Source organism: Diplotaxodon limnothrissa, linkage group LG6 (assembly GCF_057381915.1).
Source record: "Diplotaxodon limnothrissa isolate DT_005_m linkage group LG6, D_limnothrissa_male_GT1.1, whole genome shotgun sequence".
In the NCBI taxonomy this organism is placed as follows: domain Eukaryota; kingdom Metazoa; phylum Chordata; class Actinopteri; order Cichliformes; family Cichlidae; genus Diplotaxodon; species Diplotaxodon limnothrissa.
In genome coordinates this window covers 20,904,979-20,928,686 of record NC_140601.1, presented here as the reverse complement: position 1 = coordinate 20,928,686, position 23,708 = coordinate 20,904,979, and the positions used below count along the sequence as shown (strand labels likewise).

The 23,708-nt window shown below is 41.1% G+C and overlaps 2 protein-coding genes across 2 annotated transcripts; both read right to left on the bottom strand.

The window, feature by feature from the left end:
• Positions 1-128: 128 nt before the first annotated feature.
• On the bottom strand, positions 129-1,930 carry LOC146630473 (ecto-ADP-ribosyltransferase 5-like). The gene is made up of 5 exons (XM_085355870.1): positions 1,887-1,930; positions 1,634-1,729; positions 818-1,536; positions 307-354; positions 129-207 (listed from the first exon to the last, which is right to left on the bottom strand). The coding sequence occupies exons 2-5, from the start codon at positions 1,691-1,693 to the stop codon at positions 129-131; spliced, it is 906 nt and encodes a 301-aa protein (XP_085211996.1). The 5' UTR covers positions 1,694-1,729; positions 1,887-1,930.
• Positions 1,931-4,918: 2,988 nt separating this feature from the next.
• Positions 4,919-23,371, bottom strand: glb1 (galactosidase, beta 1). Its single transcript, XM_085355869.1, has 16 exons — positions 23,207-23,371; positions 20,982-21,151; positions 20,490-20,640; positions 18,545-18,605; positions 18,365-18,459; positions 18,093-18,273; positions 17,873-17,931; positions 17,671-17,792; positions 16,775-16,815; positions 16,561-16,673; positions 16,308-16,382; positions 14,176-14,265; positions 13,978-14,091; positions 6,125-6,256; positions 5,586-5,825; positions 4,919-5,223 (listed from the first exon to the last, which is right to left on the bottom strand). Exons 1-16 carry the CDS (start codon positions 23,261-23,263, stop codon positions 4,993-4,995), a joined length of 1,932 nt encoding a protein of 643 aa, XP_085211995.1. The 5' UTR covers positions 23,264-23,371; the 3' UTR covers positions 4,919-4,992.
• Positions 23,372-23,708: the final 337 nt, after the last annotated feature.

The following is a 23,708-nucleotide window of genomic DNA, read 5'->3' as shown; positions in this document are numbered from 1 at the left end:
GACACAATACTGCAATACTGCAATTCACCACAATCTGCCAAATAAAGACCTAAAAAAAGGTGTATGAATAATCAAAGCAATATTGCAGATTATAAAACCCAGAAAACTCTGAATGATAACTGTTTTTGCTAAACAGCTAAAGAAACAGAAGATAAGGCTGCAAGCACTGATACAAGCCACAGGGTGGCGACAACAGCTGGAGGAGACCTGAAGACATGGGAAAAAAGCATATTATTATTATTATTATTATTATTATTATTATTATTATTATTATTACAAAAATAATCATTAATAATAATAGTTTACCTGTCTCGCTCTGCAACAGCTGTGGTAGTCTCCTGACCTACTGACATCCTGGATTGATAAAGGAGAGAAAATACTTTAAGTAAAATCTACTGACACGTGGTTTTATTTAAACCACACTCAACCCCAGTGGAGATGTGGAGAGCAATCCTCACATTTTAAAATCCTCTTTTTGCTACTTTTCACATCACTTAATTTTACATCATGCTTTCCAGAGTTTATAAAAGCTTTGATAAGCTGAGTATTCCCCAGTTATTACTGTGTACTTACAGCAATAACAACCACTAAGTTATAACAGAGTAACAGACTGTTTCAGACACCAATATTTCCCTCTTTTGATTTATGGGGCTTAAGTATTTTAGTATATGCAACTAGAACTTTTTTTTTTCAAATACATAAAAAACATATTTATATATTTAACATCACACTGAAAGATACATTTGTAGTTCTAAGTTTAATTTCTGTAGAACTAATAAAAAAAAATTCACTTTACTTGAGAGAATATGAATCTTACCGTGAAAAGATGTAACAGTTGTGTGAGCTTTTCAGTCCCGACTGTTTCAAATCAATCTCAAGGTATTCGTCACCATCCGATGTAGTTTTTGTTTTCACTTGTTCCACAGTGAAAACTTCTGCTGGAGATAAGAGTATTTCATCCTGTTCTTGACCGCACACATAGTCTTTCAGGTTGACAAAGAAGCAAGAAGTGAGATGTAAAATAGTACTCTCATTGACATGTTTAGGTCTCTTTAGCTCTTCATAGTCTGAATAAGCTAAAGTGAAACTTGTAAATCTCACTGTGGAGCCTTTCTGTGGTTGGTTTTTACCATCTTGAAAAACATAAAAGTTCTTGCACTCCTTTGGCTTCAGCAGCCTCATGGAGTCCATCAGCAGGAAATGAAGAGACTTGAGGTTGAAGTGGTCTTCATAGATGCTAACATTTCCACCCATTGTCTCTATTGCTTTGTTCAGTGTTTGTATGAACGATTTATCCTCATTAATATAGACTGAAAGTGCAGCACTATGCTCTTTTCGTCCTTGAGGGATCTGCTTTGAACACTCAATACTTTTATTCCATGCTTTCTGAAATCCTTCACTGTTATTTAGTTCTTGTTTTAACACATCTGACTCGATGAACTTCTTCATGGCCTCTTCACGGCATCCATAGTACAGATCATCCACAACATTTGTGGTCTTTTGGACATCCAGTAGTCTTGTTTCCTTCGCGGTCACCTAATTGATATATCACATTTAAAAAGACATTTAAAAAGACATTTTTAAATGTATAATTTTTTAACCTTCTAATATTTGTTTGAATTATGATTCTTACTTTGTAATAGACAGCTATAAAAATTATTGCAGCAAGAAGCATTCTTCTTTTCTGCCCCATTTTTCTGCCTCTTCGTCTACAGACTGCAAGAAACCACTGCAGGATCAAATGCGGATAGAAAAAAGTTCTTTAACACTTTACACAGTCCAGAAACATGGAACTGACAAGATGTGAATGATCAATTATTTGTTTAGTTTCCTTTGAATATGACAACTTCAAAGTGTTAATGTTGAAAAGGCTGAAAGGCACATACCTGAAACAAGGAGAGTAAACTTGCCTTAGCACCTCACAAAAAAGGGTGCAACAAACTGCAGGGAAGCCACAAGCACAGCAGGCTCCAGGAAATTTGGAAAATATATATTATGCAGCAGTAAGTGTCATAGTAATCCAGAAGTTAATAAATTGCTTGTAACTGCATACGGTAAAGTTTGAACAGGATGTGAAACTCGTGATCATGGGCCTCATAACGAGAGCAACAGGAAACAAAACAGAGTGAAAGAGCGTTGAGACTGTAAGTGAGGTGTGAACATTACTGCCTTAGAGGGGGATGAAGTTAACTGTCACTGTTGCATGATAACATACTTTGCTTATGCAGACAGTGCGTGTTCAGCCCTTTAAAATAGTGAAGCCTGTGTGCTTCCAATTTGAGATCTACCGGACTGCGCTTTGGGTGGTGTCGTGTGGATCTACCACATATATGTGCTTAATAAATAATTGTTGTTGACCGGACCTGCTCTGAGTATTTGTTGTTTATTCTCAGCCCATCATAAAAGAATCGGGACAGAAATGAAATACATTATCTTACTATGCAGTTCTTTAGTCTTTCCTGTGTTAGGAAGTAACTTCTCACTGGAATACCTGATATCCAGTCATCCTGCTTTATCCACTGAGTTCCTGTAACCTTGTTCAGATTTGTTTTATAACCAGAGAAATCGCCACAGCGCTGTGAAAAAGTACTTCCCTTTCCTGAGTTTTTCTTCTGTGTGTGTGTGTCTTTTTCTCACACTTACATGTTTCAGATCATCAAATAACTTTTAACAATTCTGTTTTCAAGGATTCAAGGAAGCTTTATTGTCATTCTCATCGCATGTTTACATGAGATGGAACGAAATTACATACCCACAGGTTTTCCACAGGTTTTCCATAAAAACAACAGAATGACAGGTAATAAAATAGTACCAAATAGTAATAAAATAATACAAATAAGTAATAAATAATACAGATAAGTAATAGAATAATACAAATTAAGTAAAGTGCAACAACCTGAGTAACAGTATAAAGTATAGAAGTGTAGGTATAAGTATTTTAGCAGCAAAGTATCTGTAGTGATTACACCACAGTAGCAGTTTCTTGTCCATTATGTATTGAGATGTCTCACAGCTTCTGGAATGAAGCCGTTTCTCAGTCTGGGGGTTTTGCATTTAATGGTGGTTTTGTTTTGAAACAATGATTCCATATAAAAGAAAAGAAAAGCAAAGTTATCCAGCCTACTGTGTAAAAAAGGTTATTGCTCCCTAAAGCTAATAACTGGTTGTGACACCCCTGGCAGCAAGAGCTGCACACAAGCATTTGGCAATGAGGCCTTCACATCTTTATGGATGAATTTTATCCCACTCTTTTTTGCAAAATTGTTTTAATTCAGTCACATTTGACAATTTCAAATCATGAACAGACTTTTTAGGACGTTCCAAAGTGTCTCGGCTTATTTCAAGTCCAGATATTGACTTGGCCACTCCAAACCCTGTTTTGATGAGCCATTCAGAGATGGACTTGCTAGTATGTTTCCAATCATTGCACTGCTGCATAACCTGAGCTCTTGAACGTCAGGGCATAAACTGATGGCCGGTCATGCTTCTTCAGAATTTTTTGGTAGAGAGCAGAATTCATTCATCCATCAAGTCGTGCAGGTCCTGCATCCTGACACAAGGATGGATGAATCCATTGTTTTATATCCAATTCTGACCCTAGCATCCAAATGTTGCACCAGAAATCAAGATTTGTTAGAGCAGGCAATGTTTTTCAATTCAATTCAATTTTATACAGCGCCGAATCACAACAACAGCCACCTCAAGATGATTTATATTGTAAGTTAGACCCTACAATAATACATACAGACAAAATCCCAACAATCATATGACCCCTATGATTAAGCACTTTGGCGACAGTGAGAAGGAAAAACTCCCTTTTTAACAGGAAGAAACCTCCAGCAGAACCAGTCTCAGGGAGGGGCGGCCATCTACCGCGACTGGATGGGGTCAGAGAAGGAAGACAGGACAAAGTCATGCTGTGGAAGAGAGCCAGAGATTGTAAAATACTACCCAATCTACTTATTGTTGCCTTCCTATCAGCTGGAGACAGTCTGGCTATTCTCATCTGACCTCAAAACACTTTCACTCAGAGAACCGCTGCTCACTGGGTTACACAGTTTTGTGCAGGAAAATCCCAGCAGACCAGCACTATCTGCAATATTCAGACCACGTTCAGTCACTTGGACTTTATCAGGTTGTTTTCACCATGACTACATATCTAAATGCTTTGAGTTGGTGCCATGTGATTGGATTATTAGACATTTGTATTAACAAGCTAAGTATATCTAATAAAGTGGCCATAATGGCTTTGTTCGCCTTATGGTGATGGATACATCACACCCAGTATTTCCCACCACAAACAACGCTTACCTTTTATAGAGAGGACTACATGTTTTTGTGCACTTAAGTGCAGCCTCACCCAAGGCCACTTCAGAAGAACCTACAGCCATGTTTTTGGACACAGACAAGCCTCGGCAGCAGATCCCAACCCTTCCAACCACTGTACCACCACAGCAGCCAGGCGGACTGGTATCTTTTCATACAAAGACAAGACAAAGGGGATTTCTGAAATTCCAAATTATTTGGTTTTTATTTGAAAGGTGTATAAAGGTAAATCAAACTCAGAGTGCATGTAATGTAATGTAAAAGAATAAAAGCAGCAATCCCGCAGTAATTTAAAAATACAATAATTCCCTGATCTGAGTTTTGAACAACAAAGAAAAAAAAAAAAAACAGCTTTCAGTGGCTTTCACTTCATTCCCTTTTTGAAGAGGAAAAAAAAGTCTGTGAATTTGGAATCATGTGGAATCAGTGAGGTAGAGAAACCCGAAGTTAATGTGCTGATAAAAAACAGGCTAAAATAATTCAGCAAAATGCACAAAAACACACATCATTGATATTATTTCCCAAATTTAACCACTTTTCATAGTTTAAAAAAAAAAAGAAAGATTGTTGAGGTGACCCAACAAGTGCTAAATCAATGAGTCTAAATGTGCAAATAGATCCCTTTTGTGCAGCGGAGAGTTTTCTTATCGTCACAGTAAATCCTCTTTAACAACTGTGCTGTTTGTAGTCAGACTGGACTGTTGCATTGAGGATGGGGGTGTTGGTGAACTCCACAGTGCACGCTTTAGAGCCGCAGAGAGCCCCTTCAAGCTCCAGGACGGTCACATTGTTTGGTGCAGCTGTACTGAGGATGTTAGCAGGGACAAAAAGTGTCATCTGAGGCCCTCGAGTCGGCCAGTAACGTCCTACATTAAAGCCGTTTATCCAGATCTGTCCCTGAAAAACACAAAATCACAAAGACAAGCTACTTAGCCCATTTTTCATCAAAATAAAATTAAATAATTAACAAAAATTAAAAATATCTTGGGTATCTATCTAGATGTCAAAGGTCTAATACACCACCTGGTCCTAAAAAATTGTACACAATAATTTCATTTACCAGGATGCAACTAAAAATGAATATTCAGTCTGTATACAGTCACATAAACACATGTACTTTGAGGTCAAACTGTCACCTTCTATCCAGCAGACCCTCTAAAACCAAAAATATTAAATGCATAAGAACATTCAGCAGAGAAAAGCAAAACCTGTCTTTTGACAAGTTAGCACCAGTGCGTGCTATAAAACATGTCACATGCCTTTCTCCAACTGCTCAGCTTGATGTAGGTGTCCTGAGGGAGGTCTGGGATGCCGTCGGGTATCACGAAGCTTCCCCCGTAGAAAGCTGGAGGGGAGAAATCAGCTGGCTGAGGTGGATCAAAAAGTGCAGGCTCTTTTTCTCCGAGGAGGCCCTTCATGACTGCTTCATCAATACTGAGACTGTACATGGTCCAGTCGGTGAGAAGGTCCGCCCCCAGGGTCAGATTAGACACCAAGCCCTGTGATAAGAGAAGAGAAGATCTCACGGGACTGTTTTTTTAAACAGCTAACAATAATAATAATAATAATAATAGATAAACAGAAAATAGTTTTGTTTGTGTGTCAATTATTATGTTTTATTATCTGATCTCTGATTGATGAAACTCTGAAGAACCAAAAAAAACCCTACATGAACCTCTGGACAATTTTTACAAAAGTGACCAAATTCCGCATGACCATAGACCTGGGATACTTACACAAACACTAAAATGTCCAAAGGACAAACATCAGCACGACATGTTGTAGCACAGAAACAAACCTTGAAATCGTTGATCTGTTTTCCGTAGTTTACTCGGCCCATGTTCTCCACCAGTATGTCCACCTGACTTCGAGCCTTCCCGGTTACATTGATGCTTAAGACTTTATCCCTTTCAAGAATTCCTACAGCCAGCTTGAGAAGAAATAAAAAAAAAATCTGTAAAAAAAATCCAGATTATAGCAGAAATAATCACATTTTCTTGATCAGTGCAAAGCAGTTTTTGGGGAAAAAGTGGAGATTATATCAAGTTTAAAAGCTTAACCTGTTTTGTTTACTAATCTATCTTATTATACTACCTGTAGTTTTAGACTTAAATGAAAATGTAAGAAAGATTAAGAACCACGAGGAGGTAACGGAAATGGCACTTTTAAAATATTATTTTCAAAATAATAATAACAAAAAACCCCACACCAAGTATCACATCTGAAAAAGATTTTAAAGGAAATTTGAGGGAAAACTAAACATCTAGAGCTCCTTTTTCTTTTCTTTTAATTTTAGTTCTTTTGAGATGAAGGAAGAAGAATCCAGATGCAAAAAAAATAAATAAAAAAAATAAAACCTACTCAGTGAAAAAGGAGAGAATGATTTAAAGGTCTAATATATATATTAGGGGTGCAACGATATTCGTATCGATATTGAACCGTTCGATACAGTGCTTTCGGTTCGGTACGCATATGTATCGAACAATACAAAATTTTTGATTTATTTTATCAACTTTCCTTCTGACGATGCTGTCTGTGTTGAAGCTCAGTGAATCTGCGTTCGACTACTCCGCCTAGGCTCGACAGTGCAGCCTAGGCGGAGTAGTCGAACGCAGATTCACTGAGCGCTCAACACAGACAGCATCGTCAGAAGGAAGAGCGCAGGGCATTCAGATCTGGCGTTTGGAATTATTTTGGTTTTCATGTGACGTATGACCCTGAAGGTAAGCGAGTCATGGACTAAAGTAAAACAGTATGTTTGCCATGCAATGCTCAATTACATGGGTGGGAGCTAGTGTGTTAGCGCAGTTAGCTCGTTAACATGTTGGCCATCTAGCCCCATGCACGGGGCGATCGGCGGTAGCTCGTTAACGGAGATTTGCCGTGTTGTGGCGTTAAGGTCATTTCAACGAGATTAACCTGAAAGCACTAGTGGGAACACAACGAATATGACTCGACATTTACGCCGACATCATCCTAGTGCAAAGACAAGTGGAAGCAGAAAAAAACAAGCAAGCATGCTACTAACTTTAGCCGAGTCATTTAGACAGCTGTTGGCACATGATTCTCCTTATGTGTTTAATATGCTGCTGAGAATATAGCCCAGAAGAAGCGGATAGTATAGCTTTTATTTTGGAAAGAGCCATTTCTCTGTAATAAACTCTCTTTTCCAAAGATGAGTGATTCCTCAATCAGATACAGGGCTCGCAATATCGCTAGCCCGACGTCCCGGGGCTAGCGATCTTTTCAGTCGGGCTACCAAAATCTATCTCTTCCCTGCCCGTCGGGCTATTGTAGGAAAAATATATGTCAATGCTTTTGCATTCTTTCAGAAATGTAGCTGGGTAATTATGTCATTGGCATCGGTGAGCCACTGTCAATATGTGACATATTGAAATCGCGTTTGAATTTGCGCTTGTTTTTTTGCTTTCACTTTGCAATCGTGCGAACTGTGTATAGAGAGCGACAGCACTGATCTGTGAGTGATGATAATTTGTGCACCAATTCCTCTGACATCGTCTTATTAATTGTTAGCTTACTATGCAAACATGACAAGTGAAATCTCCCGCAGCAAGCTTAAACATGTGAGAGGTTGATCGCGCAGAGAATCGCTGAGCTTATGTAAGTGCGCGTGTAAAAGCAGCAGGATATATATTTGACTACGATGACCTGGATGACTGAGAACCTTCACAGACAGATATATATTTTAGTTCTGCTGAGCCAAATAAGACAGGTCAGGGTGAAGAAGTGACAGCCAAAGAAAAGCTTACCACAAAACGGAGAAGTTATGACAAATCAGACTATAAGGCAAAAAGAAAGTGCAGCTTTATGGTTTTATGGACAAAAGAATTTCTGTGGCTGCAATATGACGAGCTAAATAACCAGGGCTGCACATAAGTGGTCCGCAGGTGCGCATTCGCTGTCAAAATAAAAAACACGCACAAGGGTTAGGGTTAAATTTAAAAACTGTACTTTTGAGTTAAAATATATATTTATAATTTTAATAAATGACAAATTAAAAATGCATGAACATTTTTTTTGTATCGAAAAAATATCGAACCGTGACACCAAAGTATCGAACCGAAAATTTTGTGTATCGTTGCACCCCTAATATATATATATATATATATACACACACACACACATACATATATATACACATATATATAGCCCACCGATGCCTTCTTGTTCCAGTAGCCCACTTTTCGTCAGGGTGCCCTGGTTCCTCAACACCTGACGCGGACCTTGTTGATCCGGGCGACGTCCGAGCCGGCATGCCTTCATATTTATCTGTCTCGCTCATGTCTGCGGTAGGCTTGCTTAGCATAGGGGGTCTAGCCTTAGGACCCTTACTGGATACAGACGCCCCAGGCAGGAATCGAACTTGCGATCCTCTGTTCCAAAGGCGTGTAGTCTAACCACTACGCTATCCAGCTGCTTGAAACCTGTATCCCCCGTAGTCGGTTACCAAGATTACGTGAAGTACCCTCAGAAGGTCTGCTAGATGATGTTAATGCAGCACTACGGACGATACCTACAACCACGATTACCGACACTAACAAGCTGATCTACAATACGGCAGCAGTGATCAGTGAGATGCTTGGCTACAAGTTGAACAGCCACAAGGGGCAGTACCCTCCATGGAGAAGGAGGCTAGAGGGCAAGATCAAAGTAGGAGGGAGGTTAGCCAACTAACGGAATTGCAGAAAGGTGCGACACAGAAGGTGCATAAGAAATACAGCAAGCTGTCCATACCTGAGGCCTTGGAAACTGCCAAGCAAAGACTCACAGCCTTGGCCAGCCGCTTGAGGAGGTACACCAGAGAGATAGAAGGCAGGAGAATAAACCAGCTGTTCTCCACAGAACCAGCAAAGGTGTACTCTCAGTGGCAAGGGAACAATAATAATAATAATAAGAGAACAGCACCACCAAGGCTGGAGACGGAGCAATACTGGAAGAGCATATGGGAGAAGGACGCAACCCATAACGGCAATGCTCAGTGGCTAGTGGATCTGAGGGCAGACCACAGCGACCTCCCTGAACAGGGTCCAGTAACCATCACAGTGGCAGATATCCAAGAAAGGGTCTCCAGTATGAAGAGTTGGACAGCACCAGGGCCCGACATGGTTCACGCCTACTGGCTGAAGAAGCTGACTGCACTCCACGAGCGTCTGGCAGCACAAATGAACCAGCTGCTAGTTAACGGGAGACACCCGGAATGGCTAACCGAAGGTCGGACGGTCCTGATCCCCAAGGACCCCAAGAAGGGACCGGTCCCCTCCAACTACCGACCAATAACCTGCCTCAGTACTACATGGAAGCTCCTGTCAGGCATCATATCGGCTAAGATGAACAGGCACATGGGTCAATACATGAGCGGGACACAGAAAGGGATTGGCAAGAATACCAGAGGCGCAAAACACTAGCTACTGGTAGACAGAACAGTCAGCCGAGATGCAAGACCAGACTGACCAACCTGTGCACTGCCTGGATTGATTACAAGAAGACCTATGACTCAATGCACCACAGCTGGATACTGGAATGCTTAGGGTCCCATTGATCTTGTACAATTCTAAGAGCCTTTATCAGGAACTCAATGGGGATGTGGCGTACAACACTAGAGGCCAACTCCAAGCCCATAGTACAAGTCACCATCAAGTGCGGGATCTACCAAGGAGATGCTCTGTCCCCACTGCTGTTCTGCATAGGCCTGAACCCCCTCAGTGAGATCATTAACAAGACTGGCTACGGATACCGACTACGGAACGGAGCAGTTGTCAGCCACCTCCTGTACATGGATGACATCAAGCTGTACGCCAAGAGTGAACGAGACATCGATTCACTGATCCACACTACCAGGCTATACAGCAATGACATTGGAATGTCATTCGGACTGGAGAAGTGTAGTCGGATGGTAACAAAGAGAGGGAAGGTAGTCATAACTGAGGGGATTGAACTACCAGAAGGCAACATTGCAGACATAGAGGACAGTTACAAGTACCTGGGGATCCCGCAGGCGAATGGGAACCATGAAGAGGCCGCTAGAAAGGCTGCAACCACCAAGTACCTGCAGAGGGTCAGGCAAGTCCTGAGGAGTCAGCTGAATGGTAAGAACAAGATCCGGGCCATCAACACGTACGCCCTGCCCGTGATCAGGTACCCTGCTGGGGTAATAGGCTGGCCAAAGGAGGAGATAGAAGCCACTGACATAAAGACAAGAAAGCTCCTTACCATGCATGGAGGGTTTCACCCCAAGTCCAGCACCCTGAGGCTGTACGCTAAGCGGAAGGAAGGGGGCCGGGGACTGGTGAGTGTCAGCACCACAGTCCAGGATGAGACAACGAACATCCAAGAATACATTGGGAAGATGGCCCCAACTGACCGAGTGCTCAGTGAATACCTCAGGCAGCAGAAACCCAAGAAAGAGGAGGGAGACAAGGAACCATCATGGAAGGACAGGCCCCTGCACGGTATGTACCACCGGCAGATAGAGGAGGTGGCTGATATCCAGAAATCCTACCAGTGGCTGGACAAAGCTGGACTGAAAGACAGCACAGAGGCACTAATCATGGCAGCACAAGAACAAGCTCTGAGCACAAGTTCCATAGAGGCTGGGGTCTATCACACCAGGCAAGACCCCAGGTGCAGGCTGTGTAAAGATGCCCCAGAGACAATCCAGCACATAACAGCAGGGTGCAAGATGCTAGCAGGCAAGGCATACATGGAACGCCATAACCAAGTGGCCGGCATAGTGTACAGGAACATCTGTGCCGAGTATAACCTGGAAGTCCCGAGGTCAAAATGGGAGATGCCCCCAAGGGTGGTGGAGAATGACCGAGCTAAGATCCTGTGGGACTTCCAGATACAGACGGACAAAATGGTGGTGGCTAACCAACCGGACATAGTGGTGGTAGACAAACAGAAGAAGACAGCCGTAGTGATCGATGTAGCGGTTCCAAATGACAGCAACATCAGGAAGAAGGAACACGAGAAGCTGGAGAAATACCAAGGGCTCAGAGAAGAGCTCGAGAGGATGTGGAGGGTGAAGGTAACGGTGGTCCCCGTGGTAATCGGAGCACTAGGTGCGGTGACTCCCAAGCTAGGCGAGTGGCTCCAGCAGATCCCGGGAATAACATCGGAGATCTCTGTCCAGAAGAGCGCAGTCCTGGGAACAGCTAAGATACTGCGCAGGACCCTCAAGCTCCCAGGCCTCTGGTGGAGGACCCGAGCTTGAAGGATAAACCGCCCGCAGGGGCGTGCTGGGTGCTTCAACTGTGAGAGACAGAATGTGAAAAAAAAAATCCATGAATTCACATGGTAGGATTTGTAAAGAATTTATTCGTAAATCAGGGTGGAAAATAAGTATTTGGTCACCTCAAACATGGAAAATCTCTGGCTCTCACAGACCTGTAACGTCTTCTGTAAGACGCTTTTCTGTCCCCCACTCGTTACCTGTATGAATGGCACCTGTTTGAACTCATCATCTGTATAAAAGACACCTGTCCACAGCCTCAAACAGTCAGACTCCAAACTCTGCCATGGCCAAGACCAAAGAGCTTTCGAAGGACACCAGGAAAAGTATTGTAGACCTGCACCAGACTGGGAAGAGTAAATCTACAATAGGCAAGCAGCTTGGTGTGAAAAAAATCAACTGTGGGAGCAATCATCAGAAAATGGAAGACATACAAGACCACTGATAATGTCCCTCGATCTGGGGCTCCACGCAAGATCTCATCCCGTGGGGTCAAAATGATCATGAGAACGGTGAGCAAAGATCCCAGAACCACACGGGGGGACCTGGTGAATGACCTGCAGAGAGCTGGGACCAAAGTAACAAAGGTCACCATCAGTAACACACTACAACGGCAGGGAATCAAATCCCGCAGTGCCAGACGTGTTCCGCTGCTGAAGCCAGTGCATGTCCAGGCCCGTCTGAAGTTTGCCAGAGAGCACATGGATGATACAGCAGAGGATTGGGAGAATGTCATGTGGTCAGATGAAACCAAAGTAGAACTTTTTGGTATAAACTCAACTCGTCGTGTTTGGAGGAAGAAGAACACTGAGTTGCATCCCAAGAACACCATACCTACTGTGAAGCATGGGGGTGGAAACATCATGCTATGGGGCTGTTTTTCTGCCAAGGGGACAGGACGACTGATCCGTGTTAAGGACAGAATGAATGGAGCCATGTATCGTGAGATTTTGAGCCAAAACCTCCTTCCATCAGTGAGAACTTTGAAGATGAAACGAGGCTGGGTCTTCCAACATGACAATGATCCAAAACACACCGCCCGGGCAACAAAGGAGTGGCTCCGTAAGAAGCATTTGAAAGTCCTGGAGTGGCCTAGCCAGTCTCCAGACCTCAACCCCATAGAAAATCTGTGGCGGGAGTTGAAAGTCCGTGTTGCTCGGCGACAGCCCCAAAACATCACTGCTCTCAAGAAGATCTGCATGGAGGAATGGGCCAAAATACCAGCTACTGTGTGTGCAAACCTGGTAAAGACCTATAGTAAACGTTTGACCTCTGTTATTGCCAACAAAGGTTATGTTACAAAGTATTGAGTTGTATTTGTGTTATTGACCAAATACTTATTTTCCACCCTGATTTACGAATAAATTCTTTACAAATCCTACCATGTGGATTCATGGATTTTTTTTTTCCACATTCTGTCTCTCACAGTTGAAGTGTACCTCTGGTGCAAATTACTGACCTCTGTCATCATTTTAGGTGGGGGAACTTGCACAATCGGTGGCTGACTAAATACTTTTTTGCCCCACTGTGTGTGTGTGTGTGTGTGTATATATATATATATATATATATATATATATATATATATATATATACTTAACACACTGTTTGCTGCTACAACTACACATGTTTCTTTTCCAAATATTTATTTATAAGTGACTTATGTATGTATGTATGTATATATATGTATATATTGTACTATTCTTAGTTAGCGTATTGTCTGTCTTGTCTTAATGTTGGTTTAAAATGGAGCACTGTAACAAAAAATAATTTCCCCCAGGGATCAATAAAGTATTCTGATTCTGATTCTGATATATAAAATATTTATAAATATATAAATATATATATATAAATAAAGTTCAGTTAATAAACTGAACTAATAAAGACGAAATGACTTTATTAGTTCTACCTTAATTGTGGAATATCTCTTTTTTATTTATCCTGCTGTTGTTTGGCAGTAAAGTGTGCCGTCCTTGTCGTGTCATTGTATGCGGTTGTACTTTGTGCTTATTGCAGATCAGTTCTTTTCAGTGTTTCATTTCTGTTTTCATCTTTTGTAACATATCCAGCTGCATCTTTAATGATTTTATTATGATTTTTTTTTCTTGTTTTATCCACAGCGGTTACTGCAAAAAAAATTATGGGTTTTGATGCAAAAGACATCGAAGTTTGTTAATGAATAAATAAGTGACTTACTAAACATGAACACAGGAGCCTAATCAAAAAAAACAAGACAACAACTTAATGAAAGCAAAAGTTGTGTAAGTTTAATGATGCATACGTTTGGCTTCCACCGAAATATTTAAGAACAACAGCTAGTCTAAACTTGAACTGACTGAGCGAACTGTGATAAAGTCTGGCTTCATATGAAGAAGAACCTCCACCTAACATCTGATACTCACCCCGTCCACTGACACGTATGCTCTGTCATGGACCCCATTCAGTGGAGATGACAGTGGAGTTGGTGTGGTGCAGTCCATGGGCAGGATGGTCCTATAGAGCATAAAACCAAAAGCCTAGAGGAGCATAAGAGACTCGTTAATGACAGTACAAAGTTATTATTGCTGATAAAACGGGAAAAACGGAACAATTACTGGTACCTGATTCAAGTCGATGAAAGTCTGAGGATGGATGCTTCTGACAGGGCCAGAGAGAGACAGTACGTCTAGGGCATCCGACACGGTCTGGAGCTGCAGGTGGCACAAGGTCAAACTTTAATCTTTAATTTTCATCAGTCCATAAGCTTCATTATCCATTTTTTAATAAAGCAATGTGAAAATCATTATTAAAGTGCTAAAAAAGTAGCTGTTTGTCAGAGATTTACAGTTAACAAACAGTCAGGTGAATAAACAACACTGAGACACTCGAGATAGTTAACGTGCTGCACGGGTGAATCTCAGACAGAGCGACACCACGAACTGCAGCATTCGTTTATTTTTATAGGTTACATCGTCAATATGCAAATATAATCACATTTCCTGTTACGCAGGTCCTGATGCTGTCTGTGTGTAAGCTGTGTGTGTGTGTGTGTGTGTGTGTGTGTGTGTGTGTGTGTGTGTGTGTGTGTGTGTGTGTGTGTGTGTGTTACAAAGTGTGTGTGCTAATAATGTCACAGGGTGAGCTTCCTGTTTCTGCAGAGTTGGTACATTGTGTCTGGTGAAATATGTGAACATAAGTATAACATAACATTTGAAGCATAATCCAATAAAACAGTAAAAACTAGGGCTGAACGATTATGGAAAATAATCTAATTGCGATTTTTTTGCCCCAATATTGCGATTGCGATGCGATATGCGATTATTTTTTAAGGTATTTGTCTTCTGTATTATTAAACAAAGACAAGCAATACATCATATAGTATGGCCAATACTATATTACATTAATTTTAAACTGTTCTTTCCTGGAAGACAGACCTCTGTTATGATGACATGAGGTGATGCATGAATTGATGACTGACATTTTTATTTAACTTCTTCAATCACAACAGTATATTTGAACATACACAATAGTTTATTTTTAGCTTACAAACATCTGAGCATAAAGTGCTGACAAGGAACCCTGGTGTAAACATTAAAATGAAAGTCAGTACAATGTGCAGATTGCAGAAATATACATAAACAAAATCAGTGGCTTTACCACACTCAGTTTTTCGACATCTGTGAACTACTAGACAGTCATTCAATTAAAAAATAATATTAAATAAATAAAAAATACACACATCTTACTGATCTCTGCAGTCAGTAACATTACACATAAAGTGCAAACATAATAGCAATTGTATAAACACACACACAAACACGCCTTTAAAATTTAAAGGCGTGAAATTGGACGGTCTAGTTCTGATTAGCGTCACCGCTGTCTCGGTGGAGTTTAATAAACTCGGCCGTCTGCTTCTTGCTATCTAAAATATAACCAGACACTGGCGTAAATTCTCGACTGTCTCATACTTCTGTTTAATAAGTTTTCTGTTTGACGTTTAGTCAGCTGTGTGAAAACCAAGGAGGAACCCACCCGGGGGATTAATAAAGTTTTATTTTATCTAATCTAATAACTTTAATCTCAGCCAAACCGATTTACTCACGAACAAACAAAACACTGAAAAAAGCCCAACAATAACATTTTTAGGTTGTCTAAGTGACTTATATATTACGTTTAACCCGAGCAGCGAAACTCCGCGGTGATCTGAAAATGATGTGCCGGGAGTTGTGCCGTTCTCGGCCGCATCAGTAACCCTCGAGCTCCCGGCTAGCTGTCGAGCTGGTGGGTAGCAGACGCCTCTGAAAACGTCGAAGCACTTTTGCAAATATGGGATATCTTGATAAACCGAGCAGATATTTGATGTTTACACAACTACTTTCTCGCCTGAAAATATGTTAAAAGTTTATTTTGTGACCCAGAAAGATTAGTATGAGTAATTTTAAAACTTAGTAGCGGCCGCCATTGCTGGAAACTGGAGTTTGGCTGGGCCGCGCTATGAATTCTGGGATATGGTAGTAATTTGGACAGCCTTCGGCGCGTCGCTGTGACGTAATCGGTCTACAAATGCGGCCTCAGGAGGATGCAGCCCATGAATTGTATAATATAATCGCAGTATAATCGCAGCCTTTGCGGTTAGAAAATTGCACTTGATCATGTCGCGATATTATCGCAAATGCGATATATCGTTCAGCCCTAGTAAAAACTCTATAACACTGTTTTAATGACTTTATTAAAGGTGATGAGTATCACCCACCTTCTTCATTGTTACGGCACCATACGCATACTTTGGAGTTGTTGGTGGTATCGGCCCTTCTGGTACCTTACTGTACTGTTGGAAAAATGCAAGTTTGTCAAAATGGCTTATACAAGAAAACCATACTCAAAAGAAACAATGAATTACTTATTGTAACTACAGTTAGCGTATGCTAATGAAATGCTGCCACAGTGTTTTATTACCTTCACAGATATTAGACACTGTAAAAGTAGAAGCTTACGCTTGTTCGTACCATTTTGATCACCTCTCGGATGGCAAAATATTTCTCTGTGAGGTCTCCGGCTTCTGTGAGCGGAGCATCGTAGTCATAGCTTGTAGGCTGTGCAGCGTATGGCATATTGGCCCCTGAGGGTATTAAGTGACAGTCAGACAAAAGGCAGTGTTTTGTCAGAAGTCATGTGAAACAATCATCATCTCAGCAGATCAGTTTGTCAAAGTGGACTCACCATTCCAGTATCCAAAGTTGGTTCCTCCTATGAACATGTACCTGTGTGAGGAAGAAGGAAGGTGAGTACCGGTATATAAGCTAAAATATGCACCTGCTGTATTTGCAAATGTAGAGCAATTAGCTAGTATCCAATTATTTTACATAGCAATGTGTATATTCTTACAATAATTTAGCCCATTTCAATCACTGTTTGCCATAGTTGCAAACTCAAGATGGAAATGTTCAAGTGTGGATTTAAGATCAGACTCATTATTAATCACACACTACACAGAGTAATAATGTTTTACAGATCTGCTTCTTTTCACCTGCTCCCTGTAGATGTCACCTAAGAAGCTCATATGCCTCTTTGTTACCGTTATTCACAACTGTGTTGTCAAAGGAGATGTCTTTTTTTTTTTTATTGTAGAAGAAACATTTGGCTGAAACTTTTTGATCACACCACCCTGACACACTGTGGAAATGTAGAATGGTGTATAAACACAAGAGAATGAAAAAGGTAAATGAAGGAGAAATGCAAAGTGCATTATGGGATTGGGTGGTAGATCGGTACCAAAGATTTTTGTCACTTAAGCCTGTTGCAAGGTTGTTGCTAGGAACAGCTAATTTAATGTTTGTGTGGCAGTTGTAAAATTAAAACGATACAATACCAGTGCATAAATCATTTTAGCATCTTGCTAAGTGGCTGCTAAGCAACATGATGCTGCCATAATGTCTGATAGATAAGAACCTTCTATCATTTACCTGTGCACCATGTTTGGCCAATCACTGTATTAGGTGGCAGTTGTAGCAGTGGATTGATCCCTGGAGGCATCACTTCACCAATACATTTCTAGCTTTAGATGATACAGCCCTTCACTGTCTCTAACAATCAGTCTCTGAGATCCATAAACTCACAAGTTGACGTTTGCTCCCATGAGCAGCATCTCGCTGAGGACCTTAGCCACTCGAGTGGGCGACACAACCGAGTGATGTGATCCCCAGTGGTCCAGCCATCCAGTGTAAAATTCAGAGTTCACCTGTGAATTAAAAACAGCACCGTGAGCACCTAAAGAGAAAACGTACCATGCTGTGAGAACATTGTGAGGGCGACCCTTACCAAAGGCCCGTGAGGTTGAACTTGTCTCTGTGCTTTAAAGGCAGCAGTAACATTAGCACCTAGCAAAAGGAAGAGACAATAATAATCATGCATTTGTTTTTGCTACTTCCCTGTGAATGACTAATGAAATGTGACAAGGAGTCAGTGCAGAAAAAAAACAAGAAGTTTTCAGCTTAGAGTGTTCACCTCACTCTGCATTTTACCATTGACAGATACCTACCCGGCCCAAAATCCACAGTGGCATAGAGGTCTTGTATTGAGCCACACTTGAGGTAGCCCAGCCCAGCCCCATCTGTAGTGAACAGCACCACCTCATCACCCAGGTAAGAGCGGAACAGCTTGGACAGGTGACGCATGTAGTTGTAGTCACAGGCAAAGTAACTGCCGTATTCATTCTCCACCTATCAAACAGGTATGTAATGATGATGTAAAACATAACAACAGCAGCTAAAGCAGGTACAAATCCAAACACCAGGAAAGTACTGGACTCACCTGAACAGTGATGATCGGACCACCATTCTGATAGAGATACGGCTTTATCATAGGCAGCAACTTCCCCATCCATTTATCCACTGCTGCGATGTAGTCTGGAATACACAAATGACTCTGTTGCGAATTGTGCTGTATATACAATTTCTACTGGTTACATTACCATTTGCTTTTGTTTCTCACCTGAATCTGTAGAGCGCAGTACGATGTCTTTCTTTTTGAGAAGCCAGGCAGGCAGACCACCCTGGTTGGCAGAAATACACAAAAATAGATAACGTGAAATAAAGTCCAGTGAAACTTAAACAGCAGAAATATAACTTGCAATTCATACTAATATTAAGAAATTTTTGCTAAATGCATGTTTAAAGCTTTGAGGCATGGCATAGCATAGAAACTCAGTTTCTATTCGTTGCTAAAAAAGACAATTACTATGGGGACCACAGAGTATGTATTGCAGTAGAGGTTAATTATGAGGCGTGATGGGTTTCTGGGAATGTTATGATGCTTTGCACCAAAGGTTGGGAAGCTTTGCAATTCGGTTCATCCAGAGGGAAATATAAAATTTTACAGCGGTGTTCCGGGTCCCGAGAGGATCAACTCAACACTTGAAATTTGTTACTTATCCTTTTATCCATCAATTATTCATCAACAGTTTCTGACCAAACATTTAAATAAAAAGAAAATCACTGCTATCTGATTCATAAATTTCTGCAGATTTCAGATGAAGATGATACTAAACTGCACAGTGCTTCTGTTATAACAGCATGACTTTGCAGCCTGGATGATGAACAGGCTTGACTGCCTTCCAGACTTCTCACCATCTAAAAGCATTTAGCTTTAGTAAACCAAAAATACTGCAAAGAAGACCCCCAGGGCTGTTGAGCAGCTAGATCTGATATGAAACAAGAGCAGGACAATAGTCCTCTCCCTAAAGTTGGTCACATCAGTTCCCACATGTTTAGAGACTGTAGTTAAAAGAACAAGGGATGCTACAGAGTGGTAAACATGGCCCATCCACAACCTTTTTGAGGCATATTGATAACCTTCAAATCCAAAATTACCTTTTTTGTGCTCAACTGTGAATAAAAACATCACCAAATCACTGCACTATCCGGTTGTTAAGTCTGACGTCACTAGCAGTGTCTGGACCTAAACTCCGCTGCAGGTCCATATATCAAACGATCACTATGGCATTACTGAGAGTTGAAAAACTGTCTAAAGTCTTTCATCTTTAATAAAATGATCAGCGTTCTGCTCTACCAGGTGTAACAATTGAGTTTAACATCCAGGCATCCATGAAAACGGAATTTATGACATTTAACGGAGTTAGAAGTTAGCAGGGAGTTAGCTCGCTAGCTTCTATCTAAATACAATATAGCATGTCCTGACTGCGGGGTTTTGGAAACAAATTAAAACGTACAGCTCTGTTATCACTTCCAACATAAATGAAGACAGAAAACTAAACAGCAGTGACGTTTGTAGGGTTACTGAAGTTGGGCTAGCTGGTATATAATGATGTGCTACGTGACCGCTAGCGACACAGCTATGTTAGCATAATATAAACAAGCTAACTTTTTTTCCACTCGATAAAAGTTAACGTGAGTGTTCACGGTGGTCAGGAACAAATGTAATCGCATGGCAGGATGCTGTAAAAGGACCAAACTTCAGCCAGGAGAACAACTGAGATAATCCATCCACAATACGAGGTTAGTCATTCATATACTGCTGCATGGGCTGGGCTGTAGTTACATCCTAAGGTTTTAAAAACTGAGCTTAAATAAATGATTAGTGGTAATAAAAGCCGAGGGAGGTCAACAGTGATCACTGACTGTTTTTTGAGATTAAATAGAAGAAAATACATAACATTAAACATGTTAACAACACAAAAGGCATATTAAACGCAGACTACTTTAGGCCCGGAAGTAGGATTCGTCACGTCATCACTTAACGACCGGATACACGGCGTCCCAGCTTTTTTGGAAACGACTGTGTAGATGACCAGGTAAGAAGCGGTTAAGGCTGATGGAGGGATTAGACTCTCCACATTATTAATAAAAGGCAAGTGCATGTTTTAAGTGTCCTGTAATAGTTTATTATAAAAACACAGTCAACAAACACTTTCACTCACCATGTCCCACTCTGCACATATGTACGGTCCTGGCCGGAGGATGACCAGCAAACCGATGTCCTGCGCCAGCTTAAGGAAATGCTCCAAATCTCTGTCTCCACTGAAGTTGTACAAGCCTGGAAGCGCTTCATGGTAGTTCCAGGGAATGTACCTGCAAAGTGACTGAAACGTCAGTGTCATCCAAACAAACAGGAAACCTGTCAGATGTGTTTGTGCTTTCATTAACATGAAGCTTTAAATCAAATCATACATCCTTAGTTCTATAACTATTTTGTCATGATTGCGCCATAAATTAATTTGGATTCACTAACATGTAATCTATTTACAGTTTAGTTTATAGAGCATCATAGTGCTAAGATTATGTGTTTGTTTGCATCAACAGAGCAAAACTGCCACAGTTATTAACTTATAAGCTGAGTTCATTCGCTTCAGTTTCCACATCAGTTCCACAGATATGTGAAGATTACAGAGAGTGAGAGGAAGTAAGCCTACGTCTGGATGGCGTTCAGGCCTGCCATGTACATCTTGAGCAGCCGATCTTTCCAGTAGACTCTGGGTATCCTGTTATAATGGATACTTCCTGATATGTATTGAAACTTCTCCCCATCTTTACGGAAGCAGTCATGCTGGTAGTCCACAGTGAATGAAGGAGATTCCCCGAGCTGCAGACAGATCACAACACAACAGATTCACATCTGAATCTTTTTTCCCCTTTTTTTTTTTCATATTTGTCACACTTAGATGTTTCATATCATTTTACAATTAGACATGGATAACCCAGCCACATACAAAATATTCATTTTAAATGATCATTTAATTTCTTAAGGGAAAAAAGTCATCTAAACCTACCTGGCGCTGTGTGAAAAAAGCTATTGCTCCCTAAACATAACTGGTTGGGCCAATCTTAGCACTAACAGCTATAATCAAGCATTTGCGATACCTGGCAACATCACTGTGGAGGAATTCGGCCCGCTCTCCTTTACAAAATTGTTTTAAATCACACACATTGGAGGATTTTCGAGCATGAACAGCCTGTTTAGGGTTGTGCCAAAGACTCTCAGTCGGACTGAAGTCCAAACTTTGACTTAGCTCAACAAAAGAAACCTTCATTTCTTTTTGTTGAGCCATTCAGAATTACTGGTGTGTTTCAGATCACTGTTCTGCTATGTAACTCCGGTGAGCTCGAGCTTCAGATATTCTCCTTCAGAATTTGCTGGTTGAGAGCAGAATTCATGTTTCTGTCAATTACAGCAAGTTGTTCAGGGTCTGAAGCAGCAAATCAGCCCCAGAACATAACAATAACACCACCATGTTTGACTGCTGGTATTATGTTCTTTTTATGCAGACCTTCCAAAAAGTTCAGATTTTGTGTCATCAATCCACAGAATATTTCCCCCAAAGTCTCGGGGATCATCAACATGGTTTTTCAAATGTGTGCCTTTGTGTTCTATGTGTTGGTGGTTTTCTCCTTGAACTCTCCCATGGATGCCATTTTTGCCCAGTCTCTTTCTTATTTATGGGGCGATCGTGGCTCAAGAGTTGGGAGTTCGCCTTGTAATCGGAAGGTTGTCAGTTCGAGCCCCGGCTTGGACAGTCTTGGTCGTTGTGTCCTTGGGCAAGACACTTCACCCGTTGCTTACTGGTGGTGCTCAGTGGCGCCAGTGTTCGGCAGCCTCGCCTCTGTCAGTGCACCCCAGGGTGGCTGTGTAGCTTGCCATCACCAGTGCGTGAATGTGTGGATGATTGGATGTGTAAAGCACTTTGGGGTCCTTAGGGACTATTAAAGCGCTATACAAATACAGGCCATTTTATTTCTTATTCTTGAATCATGAACTTCACTGAGGAAAGTGAGACCTGCAGTTCATTTGATCTTGTTCTGGGTTCTTCTGCGACCCCCTTCATGAGCTGCTGATGCGAGGCCGTACACTCCTGGGAAAGTTCACCACTGTTCCACGTTTTCTCCTTTTGTGAATAAAGGCTCTCACAGTGCTTCACTGGAGTTTATGTGTTTCTTTAGATTGTCCCATGATGTGTTACTTTTGGAGATTGTCAGACTGGTTCTGTTTAAGTGATTTCTTGAATCAGCAGGCCTGGCAGTAATCAGGCTTAAGTGTGGCTAATGAGTCTGTGTATATTCATAATTTGAGAACGAAGGACATTAACTTTTTCACATAGTGCCAGGTACATGTGGATAACTTTTGTTTGTTTGTTAAAAAAATGAAATGATCAGTTAAAAACTACATTTTGTATTTACTCAGCTTATCTTTGTCTAACATTACAAATGTGTTTAATGATCTGAAACATGTACGTGTGACAAATATGCCAAAATATAAGCAAACCAGGAAGCGCTGTTTCTTAGCACTGTATATTGCAGTGGTCATAATTTAGCAAGTTCGTGTTTTTATGGCACAGGGCTGACATCTCAGGTGATCTCAGGATGTCTCAGTAAAAGATGTCTCATTAAGATCCTGTAGTTATCCCAACATGGTTTTAAATGTTTCAGCTCTGCTAGACATTCCAGTGTAACCTATCGACCATTCATCTTTATAGTCTAAAACTCTGACAAACAACAACCGATACATGAGCCTGACACTACTGATGTTAAAAACCTTTATGATCTCACATCACAGCACCCAATTTCATGTTCGTGTAATGAGGCTGCAGAGTATGCACCAGACAAGTTTAAAACTTTATCTTTAAAAGCGTAGTCTACTCACTGATCGTCCAAAGAGCATCAGCAGAAGCAGCACGCTGCCAGTTTTGAGCACCAACATGATTACGAGTCTTCTCAGGAGTCCTGCTGCTCTGTTTCAGGCTCGGAGCGCATCCAAAGTTACCAAAACATGCAGAATTTATCTGAACACGGTCGGCGACAGACCTTACGTCCCTGGATCTACTGCGCGTGAGTCGTTTCATTTGGGCTCGCGGAAGTGAAATCATGTGATATGCTGGTGGAGTGTGGACGCTTTTATATCAGCAGAGGGCAGTGTTGAGCTTTTTATTCAAAGGGTTTGAAATAATGACAGTCACTGTTTTGAACTATGGGATAGAAGCCCTTTTTTTAAATGTACAATCTGACAGTATAGAGTAAAAATACAATATACAGCAGAAGGAAATATGGGTAAGAGAACGACAATGTATTAAATCCGCAATATTTTTATGTCTGGAAATCATGAGAGAGGTGAGGAACAGATGGTCTGGACCTGTGCGGAGGAGGGA

Excerpts from the sequence above, each read along its gene's own strand:
- glb1 (XM_085355869.1), bottom strand. The coding sequence starts at position 23,263 with ATGTTGGTGCTCAAAACTGGCAGCGTGCTGCTTCTGCTGATGCTCTTT. Across the intron at positions 21,152-23,206 it reads TGATGCTCTTTGGACGATCA|CTCGGGGAATCTCCTTCATT; the intron begins GTGAGTAGACTA and ends ATCTGTCTGCAG. Across the intron at positions 17,932-18,092 it reads CACTGTGGATTTTGGGCCGG|GTGCTAATGTTACTGCTGCC; the intron begins GTAGGTATCTGT and ends TCCTTTTGCTAG.
- LOC146630473 (XM_085355870.1), bottom strand. The coding sequence starts at position 1,693 with ATGGGGCAGAAAAGAAGAATGCTTCTTGCTGCAATAATTTTTATAGCT. Across the intron at positions 1,537-1,633 it reads TTATAGCTGTCTATTACAAA|GTGACCGCGAAGGAAACAAG; the intron begins GTAAGAATCATA and ends TATATCAATTAG. Across the intron at positions 208-306 it reads GCTGTTGCAGAGCGAGACAG|GTCTCCTCCAGCTGTTGTCG; the intron begins GTAAACTATTAT and ends CCATGTCTTCAG.